Genomic DNA, 17452 nt, shown 5'->3' with positions numbered 1-17452 from the left:
GCTCTAATACTCAAAAAGAGTTCATATGCATTTTTCTAGAGAAAAAAAAAACTGAAATTGAATATTGTTTTTGTGTCTCATATACAAATATAATATTGAGACAATTGATTCAGTAGATATCAAAATAAATTGGGTGGTACATAAACTCAATTTATCAAAAATAGTATTGTATCAATTTTAATATGATAAAATAAATGTCAAATAAACATGAAGTTTATTGATATTGAAGTTTAATAATATTGTAAATGTCAAATTTATTGATACTATAAACTGAGCATTTTTTAGAGTTTGACACAATTTATTAGTTTTGATGTCCCATATACATAATAATATAATAAATTATTGATAGTATCAAAATATTATCCAATTAATTATAAGTTATTGGATTGATAAATAAGATGATTCTCGAGCCAAATAACTATAAGATTCTGGGACTGATTCTTGATCCAAAGAACCAGAAGCTTCCACGATTTCGAGCGGTTTTACGTGTTGATTTATCAATTATGATATAACTTTCAATAATTCAAAATGTGGTTGTGGAATGATCAGTAATCATAAATGTGGGTAAACGACCCCCTCAAATTGATGTTTGCGAAGATACTTAATGAGAATAATTTCCATAATATACAGTTAGTAAAAAAAATGGTTTGGTTGAATAATTATCAAATGCCTCCAATCAACTATTAACCATTGATTTGAAAATAATTCGTCATATTTTGGGATGTGATATGTTGCCAGCAACAAATATTATAACTATTGTGTCAACTGATTACCATTAAATTTTGGCTTCGACTCAATATTGTGCTTAGATGAACTGTAAGAAATCTTTTGAAGAGATTGAATATATGTTGGAAATACGTTGAAGCTTATAATCCAAAATTTTGAATCAATAACAATGAGATTTTTACGACTTAATTTTTCAATTGTTATTTTAGTAAAACAATGTCTTCCAACATTGAGAGAGAGGAATATAGAAGTTAAATATATATTAATGAGAATGTATTATCTTTTTCAATCGATCTCTTCGAAAATATAAAGTGAACTCGAAGTTCAAAGTTTAGTTTTCAAATACATTATGTGATATAATGTATTTATAGATGAGATATATTATTTAGCTTTTATAATTGTTCATGTTGAACAATTTTTGCCTTCTCGCCTGATGCGTTATATACTAATCGACTTTAAATCTAAAAGCCAATAACCCCTTCAAAATAAATGAAAAAAAATAATGGATGTTGGTCGTCATGAATTGATCGTGACATAAATAATAGTAAATTCCAGAAGAATCTTGTACATCTGAAAATTATGAAATAAGTTGATGTTATGCAGGATCATCCATAATTTTACTTGCAAGTAAATCCAAAACATACCAAAAGTGTGGTTGACAAATAAGTTCAAAATATTTTGTACCGTGAACAAGAAAAACTCCAGAAAAAGTAATTTTAGATGACATAATAAAAGGGATTGATAGATAAATCAAATCTGAATAATGTTATTCCTGAAATTTGTATATCTCAAAACTATGAGATCAAAGTGATGTGGTTATCGTGAAGGTTACACAAATAACTATGTTATTTGTTCATGCGCTTTTACAAAAAGATGGATGACCGTTTTGTAATCATGGCAATATATGTCGATGATCTAAATCTTATAGGAACTACCGAAAAGCTCATCAAAATTGTCAATTATTTAAAAAGTGAATTTGAGATGAAGATTTTGGAAAGACAAAGTTTTGTCTTGGATTGAACATTGAACATTTATAAAAAAGAATATTTGTTCATCAATTTTCATACACAGAGAAAATATTTAAATGTTATTACATGGAAAATTCACATTCATTAGCATCACTAATGGTCGTTCGATCACTTGATACTAATAAAGATCATTTTCGTCCACTTGAAGATGGAAAAATATCATTGGTCCTGAAGTACCATATCTTAGTGAAGTTGATGCATTGTCATATATTCCAAATTGTACTCGACCAGATATAGCATTTTCTGTCAACCTTCTAGCAAGATATAACTCTTCTCCAACTCGAAGACATTGGAACCATGTAAAACACATATTTTGATACCTTCGCGATACAACTGACATGTGATTATTTTACTCGAAAAAATCAAATTTCTCTTTAATAGGATATGCAGTTGCAGACTATATTTCAGATCCGCATAAAGCCAAATCGCAAACGGTTTATGTGTTTACGCGAGGGGGCACAACTATTTCATGGAAGTCGACAAAACAAACTTTGACAACGACATTATCAAATTACTCCGAGATCATTGCAATGCATGAAGCAACCCGATAATGTATATGGTTGAGATCTGTAACCCAATATATTCAAGAATCGTGCGGACTACCAACAACGAAAGATAGCCCGACGACTATTTTCGAAAAAAATGCTACTTGCATTGCACAACTAAAGGGAGGGTATATCAAAGGCATGGAACGAAACACATTTTACCAAAGTTTTTCTACACGTACGAACTTGAGAAGAAAGGTGATATTGATGTCCAACAAATTCGTTAAAGTGACAATGTAGCTGATTTATTCACAAAAGCATTACCGACATCAACATTAAAGAAATTGGTGCACAAGATAGAGATTCGTTAATTAAAAGATATTCGGTGATTGAAATCAGGGGGAGTATCAATCGTTGTACTATTTTTCCTTCGTTCAGGTTTTTTCCACTGGGTTTTACTGACAAGGTTTTAACAAGGCAACATTGGACTTTTCATCAATCATCTAAGGGGAGTGTTATATATATAGATGATATTTAAGTGATTGATTTGATTGTAATTTTTCTTATTTACACTAATCCCTATACCCTATAAATAGAGATGTTTAATTTATATATTAAAGACTCATCTTGCTCTATTGTATTTCTATCTTCTTTCATTCTCTCGTATTTATCCATTAAATTTATAACAAAACCATATTACCATGTGATGAGGTAGAAGGATTGATACGTGTAAGTTTTATAAATAAATATCATATAAATTTACTACTATGCTCTCTCTATTTAATCTACGTAGAAAAAAAAAATAGTGATTAGCCTATGTTTTTAGCATTTGCAAAAAATTTGAAAGATAGAATTTTTTAGCATGGGAAAAAGAAAAAGAAAAGAAAAATAAAATCCAGGGTTTTTGCGGCTGATAGATTTATTGAATTTTTTTTAAAAACAAACTAACGGTATTTTGTCACTGATTTAATAATATTATTTAAAAAATTAGAAATTTTGTGAAAAAAAACGACCTAGCATGATTTCCAATGGGTTTATAAACCCATCTAATATTAAAATCATAGATTTAAGATAACATATAATTATCCTAATCCTAATTAACTTAAAAGAATATATTCTGTTATCGTTTGGAAATTTTATAAAAGGCCCCACAAAGTGTTTATGTAAACTTTTGATTGATATAATTAAATAAAATTGTCTATTTAAAAAAAAAATTGTCCAAAATAGTTTAATAATAATACAAGACGAAAAAATAAATTATCCGACATAAAGAAGCGGAGTGGTTCGGAAACCCCGCGGCATCGCTTTGAAAGCCCAACCTCGCGTTCCCGCTTTCCAGAGGCCCCAATCGAAACCCTTTCACTGAACCCTCGCCGGCGGCGACACCGGAGCCGTGTAATCAGTACACTGTGAAACATTCTCCACTTTTACCACATTAACACGCACAACCTTCTCGTTTTGTGTGATTTTTCCCGGCCAATTTCCATAAAATTCCCTGTTGGTTCCGTTGTTAATCCGCCTTTTGTACAATGGTTTCGTCGTCAGATTTTGTATAACCCGGTATTTTCTTTTTTTATTTTTCCGAATCTTGATTGATGCAGTTTTGAGACAGTGTGAATGATGAACGCGCCAATTATTGGTAATTTTATTCAGATACTGAAAATTTCATGTCGTGGACATTTATTTAGCTGTTTCTCGCTTTATTTGTCGATGTTATTTTGTTCTTATTATATTTTTTTTGTAGACCCTTTACAGGGGGATTTTCCAGAAGTGATAGAAGAGTATCTGGAGCATGGGATTATGAAATGTATTGCCTTCAATCGCCGGGGAACCCTTCTGGCTGGTATGATTTTCTATTGTTTGGTTTCTCGTTGTTCAGTTGGATCAGTACTTTTTTATATTGATTAATTATCTATTCTTTGTCAATTTTACGGAGTATTTGAACTTGAAAGGTCGTTACAAGTCTTGAACTTTGTGCAATTGGACCACGACATTTAGCTGAAAATGCCAAGATTGTCATATTTTGTGTATATGCGAATATGTTTGTGTATAATGCCGTTGTATATATTTGGTGTTAAAGTTAAGAATCTTATATGTGATTTTGGCATAGCTATTCAAATGTTGATGATGACCTTTAGATCCTTCTGATGTGATTTCATTTCTAGTCCTAGTTGTTATGAAAAAAATAGGATTATCTTGAGAATTTTAAGATGGTAAGTAGGTTCAACAGAAACTTGTTTCGGTTGTTCGATAGAGGCAACTTATCTGAGAAAACCCTTCAAAAAGATGTAATTGTTGGGCTGTGTGTGTTGAATTTTTATCGAACCCCAAGATTGAGTTTTGGTTTGTCAACAAACTCTTTATTCGAGGAAGTGGGTTTTACAAAATTTCACCATGGCAAAGTTGGTGATGCTCTGATTTTGTTGAATTCTGGCATGCCCCTTTAACATCAGTGGAACCTGTCCGGTGTAACAATGTAATGCTGTGACTTTTTTGAAAACAATGTGGTAAAATGGCTATGGCGCTGTGCTGCTGTTGATCCCCCTCCTTGGTAGAGTTTTTAGTAAAAGAGTACATCATCAAACTTTTTAAGCTTAAAAATAGCTACATTGTCCAGTTATTACAGTTTTTTATGTTCATGTTCATGTAATAATAAGTAATAACCTTACCAACCATCATTAGACATGCTTGTCTGTTTTTGTGAGATACAACTTTCTTTTCCTTGCATGTTTCTGCCACCATATATACCGGGTTCCCTGTTTGATGTTTCAATTTATTTCACCAGCTGGGTGCTCTGATGGGAGTTGTGTTATATGGGATTTTGAAACCAGAGGTATCGCCAAAGAACTCAGGGACAAGGACTGTGTTGCTGCGATAACAAGTGTTTGTTGGTCAAAACATGGTCACCGCATACTGTTATCGGCTGCTGATAAATCATTGACTCTTTGGGATGTTGTCCAAGGGGAGAAAATAGCTAGAATGACTCTGCAACAGACACCACTGCAAGCTCGTTTACATCCTGGTTCCTCTTCTCCATATATTTGCTTAGCTTGTCCTCTGTCATCTGCCCCTATGATTGTTGACTTGAATACTGCAAGCACAACTGTGCTTCCCGTGTCATTATCTGATACAGGAAATGGCATAGCCCCTTTATCACGCAACAAATTTTCAGATGGATCCTCTCCTTTTACACCTACGGCCGCATGTTTTAACAAATACGGTGATTTGGTTTATGTGGGCAATTCTAAAGGGGAGATACTTATTATTGATCATAAGAGTAACCAAATACGTGGTATTGTTCCTATTCCAGGGGGTTCTGTGATAAAGAATATTGTATTTAGCATGAATGGTCAGTATCTTCTCACAAACTCAAACGATAGGACTATCAGAGTCTATGAAAATCTTTTGCCGGTGAAAGATGAGCTTAAAGCTCTGGATGAAACCATTTGTAAGCCAGAGGAGCAAGATGAGGTTGAAAAGTTGAAAGCTGTTGGATCAAGTTGTTTAACTCTCTCTCGTGAGTTTCAGGATTCAATAACCAAAATGCACTGGAAAGCACCATGTTTTAGCGGTGACGGTGAGTGGGTGATTGGAGGTTCTGCTAGCAAAGGAGAGCATAAGATCTATACATGGGACAGAGCTGGCCATCTTGTAAAAATCCTTGAAGGTCCCAAGGAAGCATTGATTGATTTAGCTTGGCATCCTGTGCGCCCTGTTGTTGTTTCTGTCTCCTTGACCGGATTGGTTTATATCTGGGCCAAGGATTATACTGAGAATTGGAGTGCGTTTGCTCCAGATTTTAAAGAGCTCGAGGAAAATGAGGAGTATGTAGAAAGGGAAGATGAGTTTGATTTGGTGCCCGAGACAGAAAAGGTGATCGAATTTTTTCGGATAGGACTGTCTTGTAATGTTTTTCTATTTATTTCTTTATCACATCACTTGTGTCAAATGTGCCTGCAGGTGAGAGATTCAGATATTAATGAAGATGATGAAATTGATATAATGACATTTGAGAGAGATCCTGCTTTCAGTGATTCGGATATGTCACAGGATGCCATTTGTTATTTACCTCCTGATCCATCTCCAGATGTTCCTGAGCAGCAGGATATCGGTGTTTTAAGTACTTCAAAGCTGGGGGACATCGACCAGTGCACATCTCCTCTGTCAGAGGACTTGGAACAGAATGGTCATTTAACAAACCATGAATCCAGTCCACTTAATGGTAACATCCATAAATTTAAAGAATATTTTTTCAGGGTTCATCAGTACTTTCCACTTACTGCTTACACACCTATTTCAGTAACTGGATTTCTAGTGACAGAACATTTATCCTTCTTAGGGAGTATGCTTATTTTATGTCATTTGAATCCCATGTGGAGGTCAAATGTCTTGTCATTACACATTAACTACCATTGGTCATGTTGGGAGGAAAAAAATTGATTAAACTTAATGGTGAAAAATATGTCAAATTTTGGAAAAACACTTTGGCTGTTTTCGTTTTTGTACTGTTCAAACTTATGTTTATCTAAACTTAAGAGCTGTCAAAGCTAACTACAGGTGTTTTCAAAACTAGGACAAGAATGGTGGATTGTCCACAAAAAACAGGGTTTTAAAAACTGTTTCACAAAACATATTCAAATGGACCCTTAAATTTTTGTATGTGTTTGGTTCATAGGGTAATGATACTTTATGGGTGCACGATAACTAAGTTCCTGGCAGATGCATCTCTTGATACCGACTTATCAGTTAAAGGCTTTGATTGAACCAGAAACAATAGTCCAATAAGATTGATATGATGGTGCCATGATTTGATAAATTTGGGATATCCATTTAGCTCAGAAAGGATTTGAACTGTATATTTGAGTTGAGGAGCCTTTAGTTGATGATTTTTATGGCTTTATTTGACAATTTACATGAGCATTATTCAAGTGCTATTATCTTTCGACATCATGTGCATTGAGCAAATCATCAACATTATTATTTTTTCTGTACTGATGTGTCAATTATGCTGCAGAGGACTTGGGAGGAGCATCTTTTAAAAGAAAGAGGAAACCCTCAGAAAAGGTTTTGGAATTTCAGGCCGAGAATGTTAAGAAGCCATCGTCAAAGATGAAAGCTGCAAGCAATTTACTGGAAGCTGTAAGATCACTTGCTATAGTGCAGTTGGTTAAGCACCATGGGAATGCAATTAATATCTGCATGACCACATGCATTCAAATGTATCTATCTAGTCTTGATGTTTCGTGTGCTGTTATGAAAATTTGGAAGCCAAAATTCTGCCTGCTACAGCTAGTTTAAATGAATGATAAGCATGCCCTTGGTTATATTTTGTTCCCAATTTGAAGTACTTTCATGCGATGAGTTAGTTTGGGGTTAATCTGGGGCCAACCTTCGATTATGTGTGACAATAATCTTAAGTAATCTTTCATAGATGGGCAATTTGTAATAAAAAGAGTTCTTAGAACTTGCTGATGATGTTCCCACTTCCCACCGGCAAAATTCCTTGAAAGATGTATAAAGCTTTTTTCTTTGAACTTTTTATTGCAATTTCTTGCTTAATGAGAAATTTGAGGGGAAAATATTTGTGCAGTTGTGAACCTGAAAGATTTCAAACATAAATAGCAAAAGGATACTCTTTTGTTCTTTTTAATCATTTTAAGATTCGATCTTTTTATCAATGCTTTTTAATTAATTTGAGACTGCTGATGCTTTGACGCCAACAGGGTAACATATCATGACTGGGACTTTGTGAAGACACAATCTGGAGGGAACAAGCAATTGATGATAAAACAGAGGCTTCTGCAAGCAATCAGATTCATTTCACCCAGTGCATTTTCTATTCTTCTCTGTAAAATTAGGGAAAGAAGATAAGGATACAGAATAGGTTGATTCCAACATTTCAGTCCGTTCAAGTTGAAGAAGCAAAGATTGGAGTTTGTCTGAGGATTACTCTGAGAATTGTTTCCAGTGCATTCTGAACTCATACATTATGAAATGCATGTTTATATTTGTTGATTTATAACAGAACAAGTTTCTGTTTGTTTAATGTTTTAGATCAGAGGTGTTACTGACTAAAGGATGTTATCGGCTTATCACTGATGGATGAATAGCCAGAGGATGGCAGTGGATTATTTGATAAAGCTCACTTGTTCTGTTTTTCCCAAATATCAGTATATGTTTATTCTGTTCTTTATTTTTCATGGTGATGGAAACGTCCTTTTTTATTCTTTATTTTCAGGCTCTGGATATTATTAGAGAAATCTGGTTTTCCATCTGATTTCAGTTTAGGTTGCTGTATCATTTTTTTGTCTAATTATCAAAGAAGATGAGAGTCTTGTTGTATTAGAAAGTTTGCTGTAAAAGACAAGTTTATTTGAATTTCAATCCTTTTATACTATTATGACACATTTAATTATTTGTGTAACCATGGTGATCTGCCTGGATTAATTTTTTGTTTGATGTTTTAGTTTTTTGTTCCCTGCCTCATATACCCCTTATTACAAATGGTATTATGCAGGTGGACGTATGTCCTTTTCAGTTGCTGATAAAATGCTTTTATGAGGTATTATTCCAAAATTCAATATCCCTATAAGTTTTGGTTCCGGCACAATTACACCATGTAATTGTATATGCTTTTGTTGGTTTTATGATAACATGCTTAGCATGAAACAGTATATAGCTTATCTAGCATTGATTATGAGAGTCTGATTTGGTCATCCGTTCTAATAAATGCATACTGGGCTTTACAATCAAGGACATTATCTATCCATGTCTTAACTTTCCTTATACTCGAGTTGTATACTTGAAATTATTTACATTCTCGTACATCTCTGACTTTCTAATTTGTAGCTTTTCCTGTTGCAAATTTGTAGGTGACATAAGCACTGAGCGCCACAATAACTAGCACAGCTACCCCCATATTCACCAGCAATTGCCTCTCCTCATTGAGTTCAGTGAGCGCTTTCACTTTCTTCTTGTAGTTCCCCATTTTGAAAGCACTGTAATCATCTTCACTTGAACGAATCATTTGTTTTCCTATTGATTCTTCGTCTTTGGAGGCGCCTTCAACCTCATATTTATCAAATTTCTTCTTCTTGACATTCTCTACCTGAGGTAACCGTAATTCTTCTCTCTTCTCCAAGTTCTTCCTTTCCTTGTCCACTGTGATTGCTGGGATGATCGCTTGCCTATTTGGTACTGTATGGTCTTCTTTTAACTCTATCTCTTGTAGAACCAAATTATTGGCATTCATGCTGTTTTTATCCCCTTGATCATCCAACATTTTTTGTTGTCTCGTATTTTTTTCATCCGTTGACTCATTAGTTCCCGTGGGAGAGCTATTTTGTGGGAGAACTTTATCATGGTCCTTTTGAAGGGTGGTGTCAATGCTCGTAGTTTTTGGAGAAAAGGTCTCTTGAGGTTTCTTGGGAGACATCGTGCCTTTGTCTATGTTCTTTTTCGGCACTGTAATGGTAAGGTTTCCTCCTTCATGCTTGGCTCGAATTGAATTTATTTCACAGTTTTCTGGAATCTGAAAATCCTCTAGAAAACGGCTCCATTTGTTTCCAGCAACTAGACGTTCCCCACGGACCTGGATAATATTCCTGCCTTCTGTTCTAACCTTTATCTGTTCCTTCATGAAACCTGATTAAAAAAAAAAGAAGTAAATGACTAGTCCCCAATTCCTGTGCTGTTTCTAAGTGCGCTACGTTAATATCATTATTCACATGCGTAAGTTGGCCTTCGATCTGTGACCAACTTAGGAGCTCTCATTTATTCCAGGGAAGTACGTACCAGGAAGATAGATGACAAGAAAATGAGATTCATCATCTTGTTCCCATTCTGAAATGGGCTTGAAATCTTCAAACACGGGTCGAACCCCAGCTGACCTTGACGGCGGCTTCCCCGTGCCACTACCTCTTTGCCGCATTGCCATTTTGTTCACGATAAATGCTTGTATGTACTATGTATATATGTTTGTTTTGATGATTTTGATTGTCTTATGTAGGAGCTTTTCCTTTGGTTTGTGTTTATATAGATAGAGAGAGAGAGAATGAGGGAATTGAACAGGGGTTTGCTTCCAAATTACGCTTGGATGAGGTATATCTTGCTGAGTTAAATCTCGTTTTGAAAAATTCCTTGTTTGGGCTACACGGTTGACCACATTACTAAGTTTGCTGTTTCCTTTACTGGAAGGAACAACTTTTCCAATTTTTGTAGCTTAGAATTACGTGTCAAAGTGGCTTTATCCAGCTCATAAGCCTTAGCCACATGGAAATGCAGCTAGCTTTTAGCTGACCTGGTAAAAATGTAAAAACTATCCACAATAAAAAGTAGTGTTTGTTTTTTGTCTCACGGATTGTGACTGTTTCATAAGAGTTTTTGGATAAACAGTATTCCAAATTTGAGATCTTTTTATAATTTATTGTAATAATATTTTCCTTTTAGAATATAAGAAATCATGGTAAATATTTAATCGGAGAAGATCTTTTGAGTAAATATAACTTTACGTACCAAAATCACCGTTCCTCGTGCATATTTCCTCTCTGCCATGAGCCTAATTTGGATCTTTTTTTATTTATTTAATTCTTCTATTTTGTTTTTATTCGGAAAAAAAAAAAAAAAAAAGAAATGTCAAGTTTTCAATATTCTAGACTTCGGTTTGCATCCACATAGTCCACACTCTACACGTATGTCCGAATGTTTTGCTTAGTCGTGTATTGATGATTAGATGTTTGATTTTGTATTCCAAAACAGTTGTCAAAATTGCAACTATCATTGGGTCGATACGTCTTATCACGTTTTGTTTAGTAGTTGTGCAATGTTGTTTGATTGCGTATCACATTAAGTTTAAATCAAGCCCTATTTTTTCATTAAACACAAAAAAATTTATTAAACAGATTTAAAATCAATTTTGTAAAATAAATATCTACCAAAATATATCATTTTTTATGTTATTATTTTTATCTGTAGATGTGAACCATGTTAACCTATTTTACGGATATAGATCCGTGATATCGTATCTCACGAGACATACTTTGTTATAAAAGTAGAGTAATTTTTCATGATTTGATAAAATGTTTGCTTATCTTAAATAGCATTCCGACAGAAAAATTACAAAGAAATTTAAACAATCTCTCTTCTCCCTGACTCAGGTGAAAATAACCTTCATGTTTTTATCTTGAAGAATCGATTATCCCACCACAACATGAACTACTCCACCAAGATTTTAGCCTTTCTATCAAATTTAACATGGAAAAATTGTATTTTTGGTCATATACATAAACTTATTGACGATGTTAGTCTTTGACATCGACAAATTTCAGTTTTGGTCTTATCAATATCTTCCAATTTTCGACACAAATTCGATATGACACTGAACACGTCAGCGTCATTTTGATTTTACTTGAACGTCACATCAAAAAATACTAAAAAAAAAATAAACGTAACGAACTAAAACAATAAATTAACGTAGAGGGTGAAAATTAAAAAAAATAAATAATAAATATTCGGTATAAAAATGCAATTTTCCCATTTAATAATTTTAAATAAATCTATGCAAACTCAAACGCCAATCCAGCTGGTAATAGCGTTCCATGTAAGAAATCTAATAACGATAAAGAAACAAAAACAAAGTGATACGTCGAAAATAAGCAAAGAGATTGATTCTCTGCAGCATCACATCGAATTTAAACGTAGAATAATGAACACAATACATAAAGAGCTTAATTATTCGACAGGATGAATAAGAATTTACGCTAATCTGCAACTCGACTAATAAGAAATAAGTAATGAAAATGTATAAGAAAATTCCTGCACAGATAAGCACTTAGCCTAACTTTATTGTATAAAATGAAATACCTATCCAAGAGAAGCACTCATATGGGCGCAGCACATGTCGTCCTGAAGTGTCCGGTTTGATTGCAGCGACTACAATGAACGACCCTCTTCACGCGGCCACGATCTTCTGCTCTGACTCGTTTCTTCCTTGGGCGGCCAGGCGGACGTAACGATTTAGGTGGATTGATCACAATGTCGGCTGGGTTATTATACACAACAATATCAGTAGCTTTACTGGCATTAGGATCTCCTTCTGACAACTCCTTCCAAAGAGTTTTATCTGGGATGGGATGTATGGTTTGTGAGTAAGTTTTCCGATAAGTGGCAACCGTGAAACTGCTCTCAGTAAATCGATGAACGTTCTGTCTGCATGAAAGTAAGGCTGCAACGGCGTGCGCACATGGTAAACCATAGAGTTGCCATCCGCGGCAAAGGCAACAACGGTTCCGGATATCAACAATATTTGTTCCCTCGTGAGATATTACCTCGAACTCTGCTTCATTTGCTCGGAGAACCTGGTAAGTTCGGGCACGTTCAAGGGCCTCTGCGACTCGTCTCTCAGCTGTAGGAACAAGAATGGAAGTCCACTGCATACTAGCCTCTCGACGTTCATTGAACCAAGTCATGAGCTGCCTCCGAATACATTCCATCATCTGGATTATAGGAAGACCAGAGGCTTCTAAAATCCAAGTGTTCAGTGATTCCACTATATTAGCTGTCAAATGTCCAAATCTTGTTCCCTCAAAATATGAGGTAGCCCATAGACGAGGGGGAATTCGCCGTATCCAGAAGGCAGCATCTTGAGATATCTCTTCAATCTCTAGTATTTTGGTGTCAAATTCATTAACAGTTAGAACATGAGCAGCTTCCCATAAAAGGTTAACAAGCATAGTATTGTTAAATTCTTTGCGGAAGCTTTCACTTAAATGGCGCATGCAAAAGCCATGGAAAGCAGTGGGGAAATTTGCTTCCACTCCATCTACGATGCCCTTCTGCCTATCTGATAATATTGTAAGCCTGGGCATGTTTTCTGTATTGACCTCGAGCAAGCTATGAAGTTCAGATAGAAACCACATCCAGTTATCATCATTTTCCTCATCAACAACTCCAAAGGCCAGAGGAAAAAGGCCACCGTCTCCATCAAAACCAGTAGCGAGAAGCAAAGTACCCAGGTATTTGCTCTTCAAGAATGTTCTGTCCAGCCCAAGAAGAGGACGACAAGCATTTAAGAAGCCATAGATAGATGCTTGGAACGAGATAAAGAGGCGCTGAAAGCAATTGTCAGCTGGATTTGTATATACAGATGCAATACTTCCAGGGTTCGTCCGTTTCACTTGCTCACAGTACTGCGGAAGGAGCCGATATCCTTCTTCAAAGGATCCACGCATGGCAGTCATAATTCTCTCCTTTCCACGCCAAGCTTGCTTGTATGATAAAGTAATACCATGAACTCTGTGAATCTCTTCCAAGATCTCTTTTGGCTTGCAATTGGGATTTTCTCGAAGGCGTTGCTCCACAGAATTGGCGACCCACTGGACTGAAGCCTGCTGATGCCCCAGATGGCTGATTCCTCCACATGTATGGGTATCATTAATGGTCCTGATTGTGAAAGTTGGTACACCAGGAAGTTTCGCAGCATGGATGCGCCAAGGGCAGCTCTCACTGGCACATCTGGCAGTGAATCGAGTTTTATCTGATTTAATGGTCTGCACTTCAAAGTGCAGAGCTATAGCTGTGTCCCTCAATGCCCTGCGACAGGCTTTAACATCGGCGAATTCTTGACCCACCACAAGTTCATGGTTAGGACTTAGAGCGAGAGTTCGTTGCTGAAGGACAGAAGAGGGAGTAACTACTAAAGCATTCTGGTGAACACTCATTTCATGCAATGATTCAATACTAATGTCCTCATGCTGGAGTACCGCTAAATCCATATTCTCGTCAAGTTCTTGGTTATCAGATAGAGCCAAATCATTGTGCTCAGAGATGACTAGTTCGATATTATCTCCATGTAAATGCATGTCTTGAACTTCGTGTTCGGGTTTCTCTTCCATTGCTAAACCGTTCACCTGCTCATATTCGTGTTCATCAACAGCATCAGACAAGTGGCTCTGCCCCAAACCAGCCTCATGCTCAGGAGTCTGTCCCATCTCCAAACCACGGATCCGAGCAATATCTGTGTCATGATTTGGGCCTAGCATAACCTGTTGGTTCTGACCAAGAGTTCCATTATGATTCTGTCCAAGCAGCAATTCCTGGTTCGTCATTTTCTATCCTTCAAGGGCTGATACCTGCCTTCACAATGTCGTATAATCGACATCTTTAAGTTAATTTAGCCAGAATTTAATGGGGGAAAAAATCAGAACACAGTTATACTTCTGTCTGCTAATTCTAACATTAAAAATATCGACTCATTCTCAACAATACGCGAATCACCAGATTCTTAGACAAGTTACTTTCCGGATAGGCTAAACAGTATAGAATCACATTTGTTCCACCAAAACAAAAACAAATATTGAAAAGAATCATCAGCATAACAAGCTTATACATCAATCCAATACAGTAAAGCGTCCGATAGCAGAGAAAAGAACATGCCCCCAGGATTTCACCCAGATAGACAAGTGAGAAAAGGATCAAAACCCACACACAAACTAAAAAAAGAACAAAATCGAAACAGTATTAAAAAAAATACCAAAAAAATACAATCTTTTTGCGAGTTTGTAAACTTGAACCCAGAATAGACCAAACCCAGATTCAAAAACACCATAAATCACAAGAATTATGGGAAAAAACACAAACCGATCGACCCCAGATAATCTAAACTCAAAACCCAGAAAGAATCAAGAAGGATTATGCTTTAAAAAGATGAATCAAATAATTAGAGGGATACCTGACAAGTAACAAGAATTTGAAAGTGGCGGGTAAAAAAGGGGTATAGGAAAGAAGGAGAAAATTGGGAAAAAAGAGAGAACAAGGGCAGAAGGGGGGCGGGGCGTAGGAAGGAGGGTTGAGATGGGAATTCCAGGCGCTCCCGAAGCCGTGAGAGATGGGTATTTAGGTCAAAACTTGTATGGGATATATTTCTTCTTTTTCCCCAATTTTTGTACTTACCATAATACCCCCTTTTCTATTTTTCTTTTTTCTTTTTCCCCTATCTTTTTTCTTTTCTTTTCTTTTTTGTCATTTCATTTTTGTCAAGAGTATCAAATTATAGTTCTGGAATTTGATAATAATGAGATGATATTCCAATATTTTGTATTATTTAATATCATGTTGGACCAAAATATTTTAATTTCATTTCGTTTTTGTTCTAGTTTTTGGGTGAGTATCAAATTAATATTCGATCAGTTTGTATAAATATTGAAATTTTATATATTTTTGGCTTTCTTACCTAGTCTCCAAGGTATGCATTGAGATACGAAATTACTTTTATATATTTATTGGTTTAATTTTTTTTTATGAAATAACGTTAAGCAAAAATGAAATGATTAATGATATAAACTTATCTTTGTCACCATCCTGACAGTTTCAACATACAAGTATTTTAGCAAATGAAATTATCATCGTATTTTTTTTGTGACGTGAGAACCACAATCGCTATCTTTCGATGGTACAGAGTAAAATTTCGAATTAATGAAATAACCTGCAAACGAAGCTCATCAGATAAATCACACTGAACAAGTCATGTGCGACAAGATAATCCAATAAAGCGTTGGCAAGAGAAATTGAACACTTATGTGTGAGAAGATAATCCAATAAAATGTTGGCAAGAGGAATTGAACACTGACTACTGGTAAGTGTTTACAAACTACACCATTTTGGACACCTCCTTGCGGGCTGTCATAAGTATTTTAGGTATATGCGGAAGAATATATGATATTGTGGTCAAGAGTTGAATATGTCAAACTCATATTGAATGACTTAGACTGTTGTGGGAACGATCGAGCCTATAAACTTCAGGGGCAACATAGAAGTGTGGAAATCGAAGGAAGATCTCGACAATTATAGGAATTTTCATGAGTTGTGATGAGTTCAAAAATCATCCATTACATAAAGTAAGTAGGATACATTCTCCTAATGAGGAACTCTATAGTGTTGTGAATGAACAATTTATTTATCATTTAACCAACTATTGTCATGTTAAACCACTCTCGTCCACTCAACGACCAATGATCACTCACTAAGGTTACTTTGCTCGTAATCACAATTGTGGAGTCGAGGGACAAAGGCTACACGTGTACTTAAGTAGTGTTTGTAACATCTAAATATAAGTGATTATGGATTTTTTCTTCATAAATATGTTAAAATTTTTTATAATCACTTATTTTAAAGGTTGCAAACACTACCTTAAAAACACAAAGTGTGTTGATGCTATGTTAAAATGTTAATTTGTCATTATTTTCCATTTGATATTAGGCGTAAATTATTTTAATTCCCAAAGTAATGGTTTAATTCATTAAAAAAAACTCGCTGTGATGTATATTTCAACTTTACAAAATATTTTATAAATTGCGTAAAATTTCAACTATTTATATGAATACAAAGATATTCATGAATATATATTTTAATATTATACTAGATTTCAGGGTATCTAGTATCTACAATTTTGATTATATCGTACATAAATTTTTCCCCCCAATTTTCTACTCAGATCAAGAAAAGAGATAAAGAAGATAAGCTGGTAACTGAAAGCCAACCAAAAGTAATTAATGATAGAAATTAGAAACATCGAAGAGGTATGATTCAATCTACCTTAAACGTATTATTCTAATAAGAGATTTAATAAATAGCAATTCAAGATTTGCTATGTCAACATTATAATATTAATTTACATATGTGTTGAAATGTAAACCATCGAATGAATGATTTGAATACTATCCAAAAGGTGGGATCTCATCATCCCACCAAAGGATACAAAAGTAAAAGAACTGACTGCATTAATCAAAAATCAAAATAAAATTTCAATTTACCATATGCCGATTATTTTAAATTTTGTTCGAGCTGGGATTTCAAAATCAAACCGCTTTCTTAATTTTTTTGTTTGTAAAATATTTATTGATAATATTAAATTTTAAAAATGTAAAAAAAAATTATAGTAACTTTTTATTTTATAATGATATGGTTATCTTAAAATTTAAAATGTAGATAAAGATTTAAAAAAATAACGTATTAAGATATGATAGTTTTAGATAAGATACATTTATTAAAATATGTTTTTATAATTTTTTTGTTAAATACAAATATAATGTTCTCAATAGCTAATTACTCTAAATCTTTCAACTTTAATAAGATAATATAGATTTTCTGAGTTTGGAATTTAAATAACTTACTCAACCCTCTCAACTTTAATAAGATAATAATATACTGAGTTTTGAA

General features: G+C 34.6%; 3 protein-coding genes across 5 annotated transcripts; 1 reads left to right on the top strand and 2 right to left on the bottom strand.

Moving 5' to 3' along the window:
* The first annotated feature begins 3499 nt into the window (after nt 1-3499).
* Nucleotides 3500-9246, top strand: LOC140887782 (protein RBL). Of its 2 annotated transcripts, XM_073295255.1 has the most exons (8): nt 3500-3878; nt 3984-4082; nt 5025-6112; nt 6200-6461; nt 7254-7378; nt 7963-8527; nt 8757-8801; nt 9112-9246. In XM_073295255.1, the coding sequence occupies exons 1-6, from the start codon at nt 3857-3859 to the stop codon at nt 7975-7977; spliced, it is 1611 nt and encodes a 536-aa protein (XP_073151356.1). In that variant the 5' UTR covers nt 3500-3856; the 3' UTR covers nt 7978-8527; nt 8757-8801; nt 9112-9246. The 2 variants fall into 2 exon arrangements, with proteins under 2 accessions (XP_073151356.1, XP_073151355.1); XM_073295254.1 differs by having other exon boundaries at nt 7963-8801.
* Nucleotides 8829-10340, bottom strand: LOC140887783 (uncharacterized). The gene is made up of 2 exons (XM_073295256.1): nt 10034-10340; nt 8829-9883 (listed from the first exon to the last, which is right to left on the bottom strand). Exons 1-2 carry the CDS (start codon nt 10173-10175, stop codon nt 9078-9080), a joined length of 948 nt encoding a protein of 315 aa, XP_073151357.1. The 5' UTR covers nt 10176-10340; the 3' UTR covers nt 8829-9077.
* A 1573-nt stretch (nt 10341-11913) lies between these two features.
* On the bottom strand, nt 11914-15193 carry LOC140890663 (uncharacterized). Of its 2 annotated transcripts, none has more exons than XM_073298607.1 (2): nt 14967-15193; nt 11914-14371 (listed from the first exon to the last, which is right to left on the bottom strand). In XM_073298607.1, the coding sequence occupies exon 2, from the start codon at nt 14341-14343 to the stop codon at nt 12118-12120; it is 2226 nt and encodes a 741-aa protein (XP_073154708.1). In that variant the 5' UTR covers nt 14344-14371; nt 14967-15193; the 3' UTR covers nt 11914-12117. The 2 variants fall into 2 exon arrangements, with proteins under 2 accessions (XP_073154708.1, XP_073154707.1); XM_073298606.1 differs by having other exon boundaries at nt 11914-14367; nt 14967-15192.
* Between the last annotated feature and the right edge of the window lie 2259 nt (nt 15194-17452).

Source organism: Henckelia pumila, chromosome 3 (assembly GCF_033568475.1).
Source record: "Henckelia pumila isolate YLH828 chromosome 3, ASM3356847v2, whole genome shotgun sequence".
NCBI classification, from domain to species: domain Eukaryota; kingdom Viridiplantae; phylum Streptophyta; class Magnoliopsida; order Lamiales; family Gesneriaceae; genus Henckelia; species Henckelia pumila.
Note: the sequence above shows the minus strand (reverse complement) of the source record. Positions and strands in the feature narration are given on the sequence as shown.